Source organism: Nyctibius grandis, chromosome 2 (genome assembly GCF_013368605.1).
Source record: "Nyctibius grandis isolate bNycGra1 chromosome 2, bNycGra1.pri, whole genome shotgun sequence".
NCBI classification, from domain to species: domain Eukaryota; kingdom Metazoa; phylum Chordata; class Aves; order Nyctibiiformes; family Nyctibiidae; genus Nyctibius; species Nyctibius grandis.
The window spans coordinates 118,754,842-118,773,349 of NC_090659.1; the positions used below are offsets into that span (position 1 = coordinate 118,754,842).

Below are 18,508 nucleotides of genomic sequence, written 5' to 3' on the forward strand. Positions count from 1 at the left end.
TAATATTGGTGCCCTGACCCTCCTGATTACCAAAGTGGCAGCCAACACAGTCTTGTGTAATGTAAATTTTATTTTAATTTGTACTCATGGGGAAAAATACTGGATATTTCATGTTTCTTGAATTTCTTTTCTTACCCTTGTAATAGTATGAAAAGTTTAGGATAAATATCCAAACACTCAGTTCTTTGGAAACACAGAATTAAATTTACTCATGAGCACTAATCTGATAACTCAGTGCATTTTGAGCATTCTGGAAAACATCAGAACTTCAAAGATGTCCCGCAGTAACACACTTACCTACGAGAAGCTACCACCAGCTACTGAGTGACAGATGCAGCTTTAAGAGTACAGTGTGTGCATTCCCAATTGTGTTATATACAGCGTGCACAGAACAGCACATTTATCGTATGTGCACAGAATCTACTTGGTGGATTCTCTCCCTCAGTCTCTCTGTCATGCAGGCAGGGATGATAGGAAAGCAGGGTCTTCTAGCCTCTCACTGATTTTTTTTTTTTTAATTTTTTTTTTTAAGTATTAAAAAGCTAAGAATTTGATCTAACAAAGTTTTAGCTTCTATTGTGGTCCCTTTTGGCCAAGTGTAAAACGCAACTCACTAACTGCAAAAACAAAGAAAGGAAAAGGGGCTAGAGAAGAGGAAGGAAAGAAATCAGAAGCTGCAGCACAGCTGCAGCAAGACCGATGCAAGAAGTAGGTGGTCAGGAGCAGGGAAAACGTGCAGACACCAAATGTGCACAAGGAAGTAACTTCCAGAGCTGAAAATACAGCACGTTGCCAGATGACATCATCTGAAATTGCCTGCAGCAAGCCCGTTCCTATCTGCTGCTGTACGAGGCCCTGGCTAACTCCAAGCAGAAAGTTTTCTTCCTCCAAATTAATTCTGTGACTGTTTTAAAAACAAACAGCCCTATGTTTTGGGGGGGTGGGGGGGGGGAAGGGAAGGGACTCTTCGTGGCCCCGTGCAAATGTGATCCAGCCAGCTTAACCCAACCCTGAACGCGACTGTTAAAAAGTGGGTGGATGTTCAGAAAATGTTGCCCTATTTTGTAGCAATGACAGCTGATGGAAAACAGGACAGAAAGACGGAGGTAGGCCAAGCAAAAGGGTCCCCGGTACAACCCAAGGACTGTATTAAAACCGCAGCTGGTAAATAAGACAAAGATATAATTGGGAAATGGTATTACAAGAGTAGGAAATAATTAAACAAATTAGTCAGCCACGTCTCACCACCTGCTTTGGGAATCACAGAATGGTTGGGGTTGGAAGGGACCTCTAGAGAGCATCTAGTCCAACCCTCTGCCAAAGCAGGTTCCCCAGAGCAAGTTGCACAGGGTAGTGTCCAGGCGGGTTTTGAATGTCTCCAGAGACGGAGACTCCACAACCTCCCTGGGCAGCCTGTGCCAGTGCTCTGTAAAGCAAGGTCATTACACTGCTCTGCAAAGGGAAGGTTTAAAGATACTAAATCAGCTAACATTTCATCCCTGAAGTCCACGAACCAGTGTTGAAATTTAATCTCAGGAGCACCAACATCAGCAGGTAGTTACACCAGTGATGGTCTGGCAAAATCATTATAGGAAAGCCCAAGCAGATGCACACAAATCCTTACTGCCCCGTCCTCCTCCATCATCTCCATCTCATGCCATTTTCTTCCAGAAGCCACACTCAAAGATCTTCATTTTGGCTTTCCACTGCCTCCCTCTCACCTCTTCAACTGACAGTATCTCCCATACCCCGCTCTGTTTCTAATGACAGATGCGATCTCTAATTCAGGAAGGAAAAACACAAGCTCGGGGCAAAATTCATGAGCAGCAGACCAAGGCTGAACTAGGACAAGGACGTTAAGTCAGCAACTAAGAGAGCTGCATATGTGGGACAAGAGATGGGATGGCACATCCTGGTTCATCCTGCCAGTATGTTGTGTAAAGTTAAAGAACAGAAGGAAAACTGCTCTGAAAAAATCTTCACAAGACTGCAATTTTTTACCTGAAAAGGAGGATTGCACAAAAGCAATCACATTTTTTAATTACTCTTTAATTCAAGTACCAAAGAGTAGTACTGTTTAGCATACTTTTCATTTTGTTTCTCCTTTTTTTTTTCCCCCCAATTAATACTTTCACATGAATTTTCTTGTATGCTCGTTAGAGAACTGAGCAGGCAATGTCTCATGAGTTTAATTGTTCAGCACAGGTCACGTCATCTGTGGCTGAACAATTCCAATCTCATGAATTCCACTTTCAATGTTTAAATCACGACAGACCATAGGCTTCCAGAAGATAATTCTCTTGTTCATTTATACCTTCCTCAAAGAAAAGTTTCACTTGATAAAATTTGGTTTTCGAACAACTGGGTAATGTTCAGACCAAATTCTAACAGCAATAGCTCTTAAACTATGGCCTATAAACCTCAACAGAGAACGACATATTTTTGTCATTGCACTGCCCAGAGGAAAGAGTCTAAAATAACTGTTAAAAAAAAAACAAAAAGCTATAGGACAAAAATAGCAAGGAAGCCTAGCAGTGTACTGAGCCGTATTACCAGAAGTGTAGGTAGGAGGTCAAGGGAAATGATTAATCCCCTTTACTCGGCACTCACTACACCACAGAGTACTGCGCCCAGTTTTGGTCCCCAACAAAACAGGCATTGATCAACCAGCGGGAAGGACCACAAGCAAGGCCAGGGAGATTTTGACTTGACCTGAGGAAACAGCATTTTCTCCATCAAGACAGCCAAGCATAGGACCAGGGACCCAGAGGGGCTGTCGGACCTCTGTCCTCAGAGGTTTGCAAGGCTGACCGGACAAATCCCTAAGCAAGCTGCTCTGAACTCAGTGCTGGTCCCACTCCAAGCAGGACGCTGTACTAGCTGATCCCAAGGCTCAACTGAAAAACTTTGTCATTCTATGGGGAAAAAAGGTGGCAAGCAACTTCAAAATATCATACATAATTTTTACCACAGATTATAAAATCAGAAGAGATTACAGTGATAAATAATCTGGCTTCCTAATATAAAACACAAACTTTTCTTTAATGAATTAGCCACTTCTTTAAAAAGATCAAATTTGTCTTTAAGTATTTCCAATGAAGTCACCACAACCACTGATAAGTTATTCTAATGCTACTTACCTTTACAGTGTGCACTCTACCTTAGATAAGAATCTGCCCGGTCACTGAAACCAGTTACCTCTTTACCTCCACTGTAACACTAGAGTCCAACCAAGTCACCCACCTACCATTTCTTAAACAAAGCCTGAGCTTCTTCAGTTTTTCCTCAGTTTTCCCTAAGATTTCATGGCTCTTTACTGAAACTATCCCAGTTTTGCAGAACTCATCTTTGAGTACTCAAAATGAAAATACAGGAAATAAAAGACAGATTAAAGATTTCCTAGTCTTTATTTAATCAATAGTATTTTAAAGTCAAAGAAATCACTAAGTGCCACTCTCAGACTTTGAAGGCATCTGCCTGTGAGCAAGGTTATTTATATTTTTGTGTAAGTGCTCTAAATTCTGGAAAACTTATTTGATTGAGGCCAAAGTCCAATCCCCCTTACACGAGTTAAAAATCCTATTCGTACCAATAGAAGCAACGACAACTGTCCAAATCTGCATGCCAACATATTGTTTGCGGAACAGTTTCCTAAAGAATGTTTTCTTGCTTAGCTTGACACGTCATAAAATTCAAAGAATAACTTTACTTTCACAAGTAGCATGAGCTTTTGCTTCATGTAATAGCAAATCATACAAAATACTGATTTTTAAAATGCAACCAAGATATTTTTTCCTATGAAACTCATTGCCAGTTCTCTCTCCTTATTTATGGTTTTCCTTCAATATATTTATGGTTTTCCTTAAATATACAGTTGTTGCTAAGCTTAAAAAAGGCAACAATTAAAAAAAAAGAAAAAAGAAAAAAAAAAAAAAAACACAACAAAAATAACCTTGCCTGAAGGTGGGATGAATCCTTAGAACATGCTTATGCTCATGGCAACTCTACCATAAATTAATTATTGTAACCACAGCAGCACTCAAAGAAAATTTCCAACAGAAAGCAAACACCTTCTCTTTCTCTAAAAAGCCACAGAAGAGACATAGACGCCTGTCATTTTTAAGCTATTTCTCTCTCAATATTCATTCCTTCTTTTGAATATTATTTTTTTCATACGTTTTGCCTTGCCCTGTCCATCTTATATGTCTAATACGCAGCACTCCAGTCCCTGCGGTTTTCTCATGAAGAACTTGTTTTGGCCACACTAAGTTTAAAGCATTGTCTTCTCTATTGCCTTGTTTCAGTTAAACCACAAACCTTTCCGCGTAGACATCCCGAAATCTAAACATTCACTGCAATTAATTAAACATATTTGAACTACTGTAATTGCATTTTTATGTGTCTTGTGTTTTTTTATGATCACTTTTTTTTTCTTGCCCAAAACTAAAGGGGAAATAAGTGACCAAGTCAGAAATAACAGGAAATAACTACAGCAAGATGAATACCACTAGGTACAAAATTCACATGAATTGACTGAACAGGCACGTCTCTCAGGGAGAATAGCTCCAGGTGTGAGCTGTAAGAGTGAGCCAGTAAAGTCACACCAAAGGGCAAGGTACACACTGGGACAAGTACACCCAGGCGCCATACACTGCTACAGCTCTTGTAACCCAGAGGACAGGAGCAGTTAGGAGCAGTGATGGCTAGAAGGAGTCTGAAGATGGATAAAGCAGCTTTTTAAAAATCTTCATGTATGCAATTAAGAGAATGCGTTCTCCGATGAAACAGCCTCACTGATGGGTTGTGTTTCTCCACATATATAGGAAATTTAAACAGTTGGGGGTCAAAACCCCACAAAATAAAAATATCTAACTCACTGCTAAGACAAGAATAACTTTAGCTTTGCTATAAAGATTTCTAACTTCATCCTCAGTCCAAAACATCATGTTCCCACTATTCAGTTTTCAAAAATTCTTAGTGTTGTCAAACCAACAAGCCTGACCTGAGAATAAATAGGTACTAGAATGAAACAAGTCAAATTTCCTTTTCTTGTGACCTATAAGACAAGATCTGAACTATGCGTGGCTTTAACATAGAGAATTTATGAAAAAATACAATTTTAATAATAAGTTTCCTAAAAATTCGAGTTTGAATCTTATACAAATACCACTGTTCATTAAGTCTTCTGCATATACTGACAGTTATCACCTTATTTTAACTGATAATCCATTTTGAGTTCTCTACAAGTCTAAGAAATCACAAAGAGAACTACTTTCAAAGTAATCAGTGGATTCAAAGGTATATATGGGGTGGAATTAAAAAAAAAGGTAAAGAGCACATAACATGCTGTACTGACTTGTTATAGTAAAATTTGAGAACATTAGTCCTTTAAAAAGAAAAAAAAAAGGAATAGTTAACTCTGGCTTTAATTTCTGAACATAAACTAAGAAGCTAACATAATAGTTTGTAATGGCTCCCCAGACAGGATTTGTGGTCTGCAAAAACAGGAAGAATTCCTCCCCCCAGCTTCCCCCACACACACACTGTAAAACACACCACTTTATAACCTGCAGAATTAAATCAAATACACAAATCACAAGTTTACCCTGAAATGAAAAAGGTCAAAATGAAGAGGGTTTTTTTTCTGCTCTACAGCAGCTTGACACCACAAGCTAACCAACTATAGATCTGGAGCTGCGATTGCATCCCTGTAATAACACAAGTACTACAGATTATGTTCAGGGTATCGTTAATCTCTCACACCCACCAATTTCCTACTGAAAGCTGGAGGCCAGCAGCGAAATCTGGTGCAAAAGTTCACTTAAAATCAGCAGGAACAGATAAGCTTTCAAAATAATGCCAAAAATTATGAAAACAGACCTAAGCAATAAGCTTTCAAAAAAGAAAATGATTACTTTTTGAACTTAGTAAATACCAGTAGAAAATCTTTTACACAAAGATAATGTTCAGGCACACAACTTCATCTCAAAAATACACAGTGTAAGGACCCATGACCCATTTTAAAGGAATTTTCTATTTCAAAATTTTGGGTTGTTTAAAGTAGGAAATGGACACATTACAGGTTGGGAAATTGAAGTTGCTCAAAACTGCAAGTCAGTAATACTTGCTTTGAGCACATTACACGGTAGGTAAAATGGTTTCTTGCAAATACTCGGTATTTGTTGTTCTTAAAAGGAAAGAAAATAAACTCAACATGTTCTATGATTTGAACACGTGCCAAAGAAAGGGTATGAGAAAACTGGAAAGGGAGAGAAGCCAAAAAGAAAATATATCTACAGTAATACATTCCAGTTAAATTAGTACCAATATTTCTTACAGAGTTTTCAGCTAGTGCAACACAAGATAACATCTACAGTTTAATTTTTTTAACTGTTTTATGCTCTGTTTTATATAGATTTTCTTTCAACATTCCCTCCCTCTTCCTCCTCTCCCAGTTTCTCTTTGGGGCCTACAGAGCCAACAGAGTCAAAACAAAGGCTGACCTATAGAGGGGAAAAAACCTCTTAATTAAAGTGTGATTTAACCTCACAAGATTCCATGAGGAGATAAAAATCAGATTCCAAAAGGCTTATTAGTTTCATAAAAGGATTGACTAGTAGATAACAGAAGAATAACAACTTAATCAAATCTCAGGAAAAGAAATGAAGGATTTCCAGCAATTTTTTAAATTATTAACCTTCTTGGTATAGAAGGCCTATCTAGTGTTAAGTAAGGCCCCAAACAACAATTTCTTTGGATTGTTGATAGTAACACAGGATTGTTTCTAATCAGCTCAGTCAATCAAAAAGAAAACACTCAGTTCTTTTCTGGGCACCTTCTCAGTCGGGATACAGCATGTGCTGCTTGGCCGCTCTCTCTGGAAGGTATGTGTGTAGGGCACACAAGCAAATTCTCTCCTTTTGAGCAAAACTGCTTTGGGGATCCTTAGCAGCAGCAGGCCATTGCTTCTATATATTTTGCTGGCAATCACTGCTGTTTCATAGCAAAAAGAGGACATAATAAACAGAACTGTTAATAAAAATTAGGAAGAAGAGCAAGGCAACGCACAGAAATTTCAGAGTGGAAGAGATATGCAATATTCACTGGCCTTAGACATACACTTGGTATATTTTGGGAGTGAGAAGGACAGGAAGAAGGAGAAAAAAATTCTTATGTAAGTCTACTAATCTAGCAGACAGCTTGGGGTTGTCCCAACAACAGTGGAAATTCATCCAGTATTTCACCTGTTCTCCTCCACCTCTACCCTCCAGCCCTTTGCAGGTTAAGAGCCATTCACCCATACCCTGTCTGCACATCCCAAACCCCGGCCACAGCAGCTTGGGGAGAAGCAGCTCCAGAAGCTTCCCAAGAAGGTTTAGATTGGATATCAGGAAAAATTTCTTCACCGAAAGGGTTATCAAGCATTGGAACAGGCTGCCCAGGGAAGTGGTGGAGTTACCATCCCTGGAGGTATTTAAAAGGTGAGTAGACGTGGTGCTTAGGGATATGTTTTAGTGGTGGACTTGGCAGTGATGGGTTAATGGTTGGACTTGATGATCTTAAAGGTCCTTTCCAACCAAAATGATTCTATGATTCTATAAGGAGCCTCCTGAAAGAGCTTCCTTTCCCTCCCCAAGTCATACTCTGTGCCCAGTTTGAGATGTTCCATTCCACAATACAAGTTTTTTGATAAGGTACTCAAATCATCAGGTTTTTCATCTATTTCAAAAGACTTAAGCAGCCTAATGCTCTTTTTCTAGTCTGTCAAACTAGTCGCTATTGTTTGGTTTGCATGTTTAGAGTGAATTTTCTCTTTAGACTCATAATGTTTTAATGATTACATTTGTGATCAGATTACACTGTTTATAAAATACCTAAAGCAATACGCAAAAAAAAAAAAGCTAACGTGACAAATCAATCCAACTCAAACAGAAGACTTCTGCAGTTTTTCACATGGTGTGACTAACTTCTAAATGCCCTTATATTCAGAAACAGCAGACCAGCTATCCCAACAGAAGTAGGGAATGGAGTCAGACTTGCCAACATACAGAGTCTTTTGGGTGGGTTTTCTTCCCCCAAGAGAACCCAAATGACAGTATATTATGTCATATTAAAAACAGGCTTCAAATCCAGTTAGGAACTATGAGTTAGTCGTGCAGAAGACAGATTAATGCTGTTAGGAGTGTGCCTGCATCCATAAGGGCCTGGAACACAAGGGGTCCCAAGGACCAGCAGTGTCAGAAGCCAATGTAAACCTTCTCTAGAAAGGTAGGCAAGCCATAGTAAGAGTTCAGCTGAGAGTCATTTCAACACATCCCTGTTGACTGAGAAGTCAGTTTCTGGCAGGACATCAGCATTCGATGGTGAACTGTGCAATACTACAGACAGACGTTAATGTGATATTTCACCTACCAAAGACAGAATGAAGCTATTGCCAAGTCCAGTTTGAACCTATTATTTTCTAACTTTAAGCTCAAAGATCCAAAATGCCAATGGTTGATATTAGAACATTTTTGCTAGTTCCAAAGGCCATTGCTCATGAGGAGTGAACAACAGACACTGAAGAAGCGCTTAAAAGGAAAATCTTATCATTGATGAAGCAAGATGGAGCACATATAAATTCCTTCAAGTAGACAAAACGATGTTGTACTACCAGACAGTCCATATTGTTTCAGTCACTCGCTGAAGCTGTAGCAGTCTGGATTGTGATGACAGGTACTGGTCCAAATTCACAAGACCTGTTTAATGCTTGCCTTTGATGCTGTGGACTCTGTTGTTCCTGTTTTTCAGACAGATCATCTTTAGCAGAAAGTTTTAACAGCGTACACTGACTTTATCAAAAAGTTTCAATCTGGAGTGGAGGTCATCTGATTACAAGAAACACTATGCAATTCATAGGACTTACTAAAGGAAGTAAACCAGTGTCATTTTCTGTCCTGGGATGTAGAGGGGAGAGGGCAGGAAGGGGAAGCAAGATGTTTAACCACAGTACACTACTGTAATCTTTACCACAGAAAACCTTTGCACGGTTAAATATAGCATAACGTTACCATTCTAGGTTCCTACCTCCACACTCTTCCTGCTGCAGGAGCTAATAGCAATGTTAATTCCTTGGCAATAATGAGGCTACAGGAAAGAGTCACTTATTTATGGAGGGTTTATAGGTGTGGCTCATGTGGAAACAAAGATTTAAGCTCCTCTCATCTCTACTATCTAAAAACAATATCCTATGAGCTGACCTGAGGAACATATCACCGAAAAGTTCCCTCAAAGACTTTCAGCCATTGTACCAGAGGCACTGTAGGCTCAGATGTCATCTCGCCAGGTAAATGTCAAGCTTTTCATTGCCACATCAGCCAGCTCACCCAGGCAGCATCTGAAGTTTATTCTATACTAGCAGAATATTTATTATTCCCCCTCCGGGAGCTGCATGTTACACACAAGCATTCAGACACAGAAGATGTATTAAGTGTTTGCTTCAGCCAAGGAAGTTCAAATGAGTGTCTCCTGGATGTTAGTGCTGAGCAGACAGAACAGAGTAATTAATCCACTGTTTGGGCCATTTTAATCCAAGTCAGACTTGCAGGATAGTCCAATGTTCAGCAGCAGTCTCAATTTTAACATTTTATTTGTAGGCATTTCAACAGAACTGTAAGTTTTCTAGGGGTTTTTGTGGGGTTTTGGGGGTTAATGATGAAAAACAGAATACAAAGTTACACTAATAGTCAGATGACTAAATCACTTTTATTTAGTTTTCAGCTGACAAAGTGAATATTTGAAAAACAGATCTGTCAAAAGTGGTCCTTCAAAGAATAAAAAAAAAAATTAAACTTTAACTATAATCAAGTCTCTACTCACAGAGCAACACAGGAAGAGCTAGCTACACAGAGGCACCTGGGATCTATCAGAGCTCGTAGCTTGACCTTAGCACTACCCTTTGTCCATCCATGCTGGCCCCACGTGAACTGATAGAGGTAGTCCGGATCTTAATGGGTGCTGCCTGTGACGACTTTACATTATTATTCATGAAGTATCCTCATGGCTGGTGCTGTGCCTAAGCTGGCAAATCCTCCTGAAACTCAGGGAACTGGAGACCACCGAGTCCTGCATGATCCAGCTCAGCCCTGACTGTAACAACAGTAAGAGAAAATAAACCCAGTCTGTACAGAGCCACACAGATGTCTGCAACACATTCTCCAGCATCTCCAGGATCACAGGTACATATTTTACATGGGATCTTCCAGTATTCTTACCCTGTCTGCCTGTGTTATCCCAGAAAATGGATTGTTCACTCTAAAGCTATAGCTGCTCTCCTGCTCTTCCATCTTGCACAAGACTTCAAGGACCACAAAAGCAAGCTGGACCGAATTTTTCCAACACTCGAATGCTGCAGGCTGAAAATTCATGAAACTTGGTTGCTGAACACTTCTGCAAACATGGTTACAGTTTTTCAGAGGCCTGATTAGTTTATAACCCCGGCTGATTGACTATAAATGCATGGGACCAGAATCACTGATCCCCAAAGGATCCTTCTTGCTCTGTTCACAACTATAGGATTCACCTTGCCAAACTTTTGCCATCTGAAATGGATGAAATCTAGCTCAAGACAGTTATCTAGCCTTCGCAACTGAGACACAATGGTGATTCACTTGACTGACTGGGCAGAGATGACTGGTATGAAATAGAAACACACATTTCAGATGGCTACAAAAGTCGAAGTGTTGACTGTAACCACTTCTTTTTAAAAGGCATGCAGAAGTGTAAGGATTATACCTACAACATGTGCATACACAGAATCACAAGAAGTAAAGGGCAGGGGTAAAGGATAGACTGTAGGAATAATTAAGAACACAGCATGGGAGACAGGATCTTTCTTGCCTAAAGAACAAAATGGTTTCCATTGTTCATTTAAATGCAGCAAATTTAACTCTGCAGCTACTTTTACAAATGGAGCACACAGTTTACACTTGCTAGTAACACAGCATCTTTTTATGGCCCACAGAGGACATCCTTTTCCCTTACACAGGACTGCTGCACAATCCAGATACAACTTAAATGACAGCCTTTCCTTCATCCACGAGGCGGGCGAGCTTGTCATAGAAGGATATCAAATTAGTTAAACAGGACTTTCCCTTTGTGAACCCATGTTGACAGTGCCTGATGACTGTATGGTTCTCTAAATGCTTTTCAATAGCACTCAATACAATCTTCTCCATATTTTTTCCAGGAACTGACATTAGACTAACAGCTCTGTAGTTCCCTGGGTCTTCCCTCATGCCCTTCTTGTCAATTGGAATAACCTTGGCTGGCTTCCAGTCAGCAGGGACCTCCACAGACTCCCAAGACCTCTGGTATATGACAGAGGTGTCCTGCTGTAACATCCACTAGCTCCTTCAGTACTCTGGGATGAATCCCATCAGGCCCCATGGACTTGTGAACATTCAGCTCATACAGCTGATCCCTTACAATTTCAGTGTCCACTAATGGAAAGTCACTGTTCCCACACTCGTGCTCCTCCAACTCAGGGGACCGGGCAGCCCAAGGTCTAACAGTATTATTAAAGACTGAAGCAAAAAAAGCATTGAATGCCTCTGCTTTCTCTTCATCCCTATTAGTCAGGTCACCATCTTCAACACGTATCATCAGTCCAATGTTTTCTTTAGACCTCCTTTTCCTACTGACATACTTAAAAAATCCCTTCTGGTTGACAGATACAACACCCGGCAGTTTCAGCTCTAATGGAGCATTTGGCCTTTGGTGTCTCCTCCCTGCATATGCAGACCACAGCTCTGTACTCCTCCTGCAAAGCCTGACCTCGCTTCCAGAGATCATACAATTTCTTTTTCCTCTTTAGCTCCACGAGGAGTCCCCTGTTCAGCCAAGCTGTTCTTCGCCCTGCTTGCTTGACTTATGACACAGTGGAATTGCCTTCTCCTGTGCTTCTAAAAGGTGGTTCTTAAAAACTGACTTCATTAATGTTGATTTAACTGAACAGAGTTAAATCAACTTCAGGAACTTTTTCTAGAATTAACATGTAATGCTACAACAATAAGTGAAAAACAGAAATCTCTTTGAAAATATCAACAAAGTTATGATTGTTGGGGATATACCCTACAGAGATCATCGAACTTACTAGTGTAAAATACCAGGCTATTGTGTTTTTTTTTCCAAACCGGAGACTGAGTGCGTCAGGACAAACATAGCATAAACCAGGTGATCCCATTTCTCAGAAAGACAAATTACTGTAAATCATTGATTAGAAATACTTTAGCACTGTGCTGGGCAAGAGCTCCCAGCTCTCAGAGCTCTCACTAAAATGCAAAGTCACCAAGAGATGCTATTTGCCATGAAAAACACTCCCAAGAGCTGCCCATCCTGAGCTAACCGCCATTCACAATGTTCCCACAACCACAGCATCTTCCAGATCGACTCCTGCACTCCCAGGCAACCTTGAACGATCAGTGTTTTTCCTCCCTCTGATAACTATAGCAGTAGCAGCCCTCAAAGCATGCAGCAAAACATGTTCAAATGTTTACATGCCATTACTATGAAAACATAGATCTCTCACACATCGGCTCTCACCAAGGTAGTTGCTGAAGTGCAACAGATTTTAACATATTCTGGTTTAGAAACAAAAAGCATTCCCATTAACTTCTACAGCATGGCTCCATATTTCACAGTAATAATCACTCTAGAGCAGTAAAACTCCGAAATAATTTGTTTCCCTGCTAGCTCTCCTTACCAGATTAAACACAAAATACTCATGTGAGTGATCCAAAGTTGAGGGGTTTATTTCACTCCAACACAAAAAATATGCAAAAAAATCGTCCCTCAATGTACCTTGCTCTCTCCGTTTCTTACCTGTAGCACGAAGACTAAAGCTTGCAAAAACACTTGCTGTGTTAAAAGAGTTTGTTTACTTGTTTTGATCACCCACCCCCATCCTGGTTATTTATAGGTTTCCCTAAAATACAACATCAAACTGAATACCTGTAAAACATTTTAAGAAAGGAAATCATCTCCTCAAGTCTAAATATACTATACTACTATACAGAAATATATACCAACAGATTTGTATTTGAATGGACAAACTTACAAAACCACTGTACTTATTTACAGCATATACTTTTTACCATTACTATGCTGACATATTCTTCCTTTATAACGTAATTAGACTAATGGCATCTATGACAAGCAAATAACCCTAACAGCAACTGAATGTTTCATCAGAAGAACATACAGTCTAAAAATTCCACGCTGTCCTTACATAAATGTTTCTGCCACCTTTCTAAGCAATATATAGCAATACTTCTGTTTACAAGAACACTAAATATAGGTATATATAGATGCTCTCTATAACGTGCACTGTTGCACTATATCACTTTTTAAATGCACACGCTTTAAATATTTTTGAGTCCAATATACTGAACTTTTTTGATGAAAAACACCCAAAGCTTTCAACTAAAAACATGTTGCAAATAGTTGCCCAGAGCAAGATTTTACCACCAAATTATAAAAGCCCTAAATCTCAAGTTTTATAATACCATCAGTGACACAGTCTTAACTGTAGCGACGAGACAGGCGCCGCTAGAATGTTAACAGCCAGTACGTAAACATTAACGCAGCCAAAGGGGGGAGAAGGAGGCAATCCCAGAAGGGTCCCTCCAGGACTGCCACACAGCTTATAGGTGGCTGTAGTTAAACTTCCGTTGGCTTAATTACTTACAAAGGGCAGGAGGAAAAAAAAAAAAGTTAGCCAGGCAGTAAGACAATTAATTTCCTTAAAACTGTAATTCTTAAAGCTACTTCTTAAAGCTTTAGTTATAGTTCTTGAAACTCACTAATACATTATTTTTGAACAAGAGTCCAACAAACTGAAGATCGCCATTTAGCTATTAGCAAAACACAACTTAAACGGTTTCGAAATATCAGCACATATACAAAACACTTCAGAGAACATCATTCGTTTCCTTGAGAGTAATCACAGAGGTCTTAATACAGGCTCTTCAGTAACATACAACCCATCTCATCAGATTTTCAGTAATAGGCTGGCTTCAACCAAGCCTCAAGTCACATTTCAACAGCTTCATTCACAACAATTTTAATGAGTATATTCAGTTACTTCCTTGCCTTCTAACAGTCTCAGTGCTTCCAGAACAAGGCAGTACCATGTCTTTCAGTCTAAGCCACATACCTCCTCCTCTACTACATGCTGAATTCTTGTTGATAACATTTAATAGATGTTGAAAAAACTGACAAGAGACTGTAACTTTTAATTACAAACAGAAGCCAAAAGACATAAGCAAAATATTAGTTTTTTCAAAATTACAAACAAATAAAATTGCTTCTTATCAACAATTTGAAACAACATGTATAGGAGTAAACAAGGAGTACACTGGTAAAACAACTCCATACAAAGGTTAATGAAAGGCAGACCTTGCTAAGAAAGACTAATGAAATTAATGTAACTGAGTCATACTTCTATTTTTGAGGAGACATTAACACAACTTTTGATGTCTAACACTACAAAACTAAATCCTGCAACAAAAGAATTGCACATTTTTCTTTAATAGAAGATGCAAAAAAGGTGAAACTGTAAAGAAAATTATATTCTTTTAAACAAACTTGTGCAAGTGCACCTGTTAGAACCTTATTTATTATAATACAGCCATAATTATTATGACAATATATACATAAAGAGTAATAAAAATGTTGAAGTCACAGCCAAATAATCAAAACAAATTAGAAAAATATATTTTAATTAATTGTGTACATTTCTTCAGGAAAAGGGAGTACTTTGCTTATTTGCAACAACATTTTCTTTGCATGTGAAAACACATAGTACACTAGTAAGACCTACAATACTTTTTGTTTCATTTCTCATTTTTCAACACCTCTGCCAGAGCCTTAAATAAATACAGCAAAAAGAAATAACATGGCAGGACTAACACTAAAAACGATTTAAAAGATCTGTACCGTGTGAGATAATGTACTGTCAAAATCAGTTGAAATTTAACTCTGTGCCCTCTTAGCACTTCTCAGAGCATCAGGCGTACACCAGCTATGCAGCGAACAGATGTCAGACCGTCATTTACGAATTCTGCACTGGCCACTAAGGATGCTTCCTCCTAAGCCTAACAGGCAACCCAGACTGCTTCAGAGTATCAGAAAAAGGCAAAAATTCTGAGTTACTGCTACCAGAGTAAGAGACTAAAGGCATAGAATATGAATCCGCCAATTACAAACACATAATGTCCATGTTTATGTATCTACATTCAATTCTTATCTAAGAAATAATTCTTATCAAAACATTACTTAATCATAATAATGTGACTAGTTCTCTTCCAGTAATCTCACAGAACATTTATATATACATATATAAAAAAGTTTACAAGTGCTTTTATTCCCGGCCCTTTCCACAGATCCTAATAAACTAGTTTTCACTGACAGGATAACCATATTTTACAACCACCAAATAGACTACACGTGGACACACTGACATGTAATTTATATCTTTATAGAACAGTAACAGCATAATATAATGAGATCATTTCCTGAGTCTGCGTGAAGTTTCTAAGCAATGTCACCTCCCCTTCTCATTGCCAGTGCCATGCAAATTTGCAATTATATATTACACAGGTACAAACTACAAACTAGTTCTGTAACACACTAGAAAACATGCTCCTCCTCAGGATTACAATGTGCCTAGACGAGCTATTCATCTCTTTTTCCCATTCTTCCGTAAGAATTATAAAAGGTAAAGGCTGGCACACATGAACAGCAACACTCAGACGAAAATCTGATTTACAAGCCTGCTGTTCCCAAGTTCAGGACTGACAGGGATGCTGTGCAAGCAAATGCCAATCAGATACTTAAAATAGGGTATCCACTTGGGAAGAGATTAAGTGATTAAGTTTGATGTTGCTGCCAGCTGCTACTAGCAATTTAAAGGACTAGAGACGTGTTTATGAACTCAAATCAGGACTTGACTTTTTCTCACCTCCCTGATTTTTAAATACCATTTGTTGTAAGCTACTCAGGACACGACTGAAAATGCCACCGTGTCTCCATGGCAAACGTCAGTTTCCTAAGAGACTACAAGTCTATTAACATTTACACAGAAACACAGAACGGTTGGGGTTGGAACGGACCTCTGGAGATCATCTAGTCCAACCCTCTGCCAAAGCAGGTTCACTTAGAGCACGTTTTACACGGTCACATCCAGGCGGGTTTGAATTTTAATTTTGCCTGTAACAGAAGCTAACAAGCAAACAGATGTGAAATCAAGTCATATTTCACTAAGTGTCAGCAGCATTTCACACATTATACATAGTTAGCATCTCATAACATACCAAACAACTTTGTATTTTAAAAAACCTAAACTTTCAAATACCTTTTCCAATACCACTAAACCATGTCCCTAAGCACTACATCTACACGGCTTTTAAATCCCTCCAGGGATGGTGACTCCACCACCTTCCTGGGCAGCCTGTTCCAATACTTGATAACCCTTTCAGGGAAGAAATCTTTCCTGATATCCAATTTAAACCTCCCCTGGCACAACTTGAGGTCATTTCCTCTCATCCTGTCGCTTGTTACCTGGGAGAAGAGACTGACACGACCTCACTACAGCCTCCTTTCAGGTGGTTGTAGAGAGCGATAAGGTCTCCCCTCAGCCTCCTTTTCTCCAGGCTAAACAACCCCAGTTCCCTCAGCCGCTCCTCATAAGACTTGTGCTCCAGACCCTTCACCAGCTTCGTTGCCCTTCTTTGGACAACAAAGAAATTTAGAGTGCTCCCACCTTTCCAGAACGTCTTACACATCCTCAGTCTTCAAAAGCAATGTATAATGCATTCTTTTCAACGGACAGAACTTTGACAATCTTACCTAAAACTTGGCTTGGGCTTTGCTTATTCCATGACTGAAGTTTAGGAATGGGGCCTGACAGTCAGTCAACAACATGATGTATATGTGTTTGCAGTTATTTTGAAATGGCCACTTAAGGAAGACTCAAATATTCACAGTAACCAAAAGCATATTCACATCAACTCTAATCCTAAACATCCCCCCCCCACATCTTTTAAAGACTAAACCCTTACATCACCCTTTTGTCACCTTCTCTACTTTGAATAAAACCTACCAACCAGGTGACTAAAGCATCTCATTCCACATTAAAGTAATTAAGCATTATAGCTTTCACTATTGATACAAGCTACCAATATAAGTTGAATTTCAAAACATTAAAACTTTACCACGCAGGGTTTCACCTGCCACCTTTCATGGCCACACTACAAACGGCAGCTTTCGGCTATCCTTGGATCACTCAGAGCTTTCTTCCTCTCTCTTCATGCTTTCATAACGAACTTCCCATTGATAGCTCAACTTCTGCACCTCTCCTTAAGTGAAAGGCTTTGTTTTCTGTATCATTACATTTCATCCAATTTGGACTACTTCAGCTCTTCTAGTCAGTTTTTTCCACAATATCCTATTACTCCTCTAGCTTAACTAATGTCACATTGTTAACTCAAGTCATCAGCAACTTTCATTAGCATGCTCCTTCTCTGTGACTAATCACAAACATTATTTAAATTATATTTAAAAAAAAAACAACAGCAGCCTCAGTAGCAAATCCTAAGCAACCGAGCTTCATCAGGCAATCCTAAGCAACCTAATTACACATTAAACACAAAAAACAAGCCACAAAAAAGAAACTGAAAGTTTGTAAAGCATTTTTTCACCGTAGCTTCCTAGATTTAAATCTAAGGTTGCAAAAGACACTATTCAAATGAACTACATTTACAGCATTCTGAAAGAAAACCACTGATTTCTCAAATGTCAATCATCAAATGACCAAAACAAGAAATATTATTATATAAAACTGAAAATCCATAAACACAAACCATACCTGCTTTTCCTTTCGATGAGAATAGCCATATAAGAAGCAGGTAAAGCAGCACCAAAGCCAGGAGACCAAAAGTAGAATTTTCCAAGTATCTTCCTGAAAATGTAATTTGTACACATATTACATGCAAAGCAACTGAAACATTCATGTACAACATCATATTTCATCTTTATCATAAAACTACGCAGGCTTTATTAAGATTAATTTTGTCCCTTTACATAAATCAATACTTACAAATAAATACTAATCATTATATTTTTACAGTTGGATAGTTCTCAGAGGGGTTCCCAAAGTGCTTCATAAACATTAAACACCTGAAATACTTCATTAACGTATGCATTTCCTTTAAAGGATTACTTTGTGTCACAGCAAGCAGTGCTTTCAAGAGATGTTTCTGAAAAGCTGCAGATATTAATTACAGAAAAATCTTCTAAAAGAACTTATAGTTGCTCCTCTCTCTGCTACTTGGCCAAATACATCTTCAGGAAGATGTGCCTTGTGGAATGTAGGGATGTAATCAGGTGAGCCAGAAATCAAATCAAATTATTATAATATATGTTATGTTCCAAAGGCAGGTAGTCAACTGATGCTAAAAAGAATAAACCA

The 18,508-nt window shown here is 38.9% G+C and overlaps 1 protein-coding gene across 1 annotated transcript in view; it reads right to left on the reverse strand.

Annotated features, from left to right (window-relative positions):
* TMEM135 (transmembrane protein 135) overlaps window positions 1-18,508 on the reverse strand; it is a 200,957-nt gene that overhangs the window by 160,508 nt on the left and 21,941 nt on the right. The window contains exon 3 of the mRNA XM_068423686.1: window positions 17,906-17,998. Coding sequence (XP_068279787.1) covers window positions 17,906-17,998 — 93 coding nt within the window. The remainder of the gene's footprint in view (window positions 1-17,905; window positions 17,999-18,508) is intronic.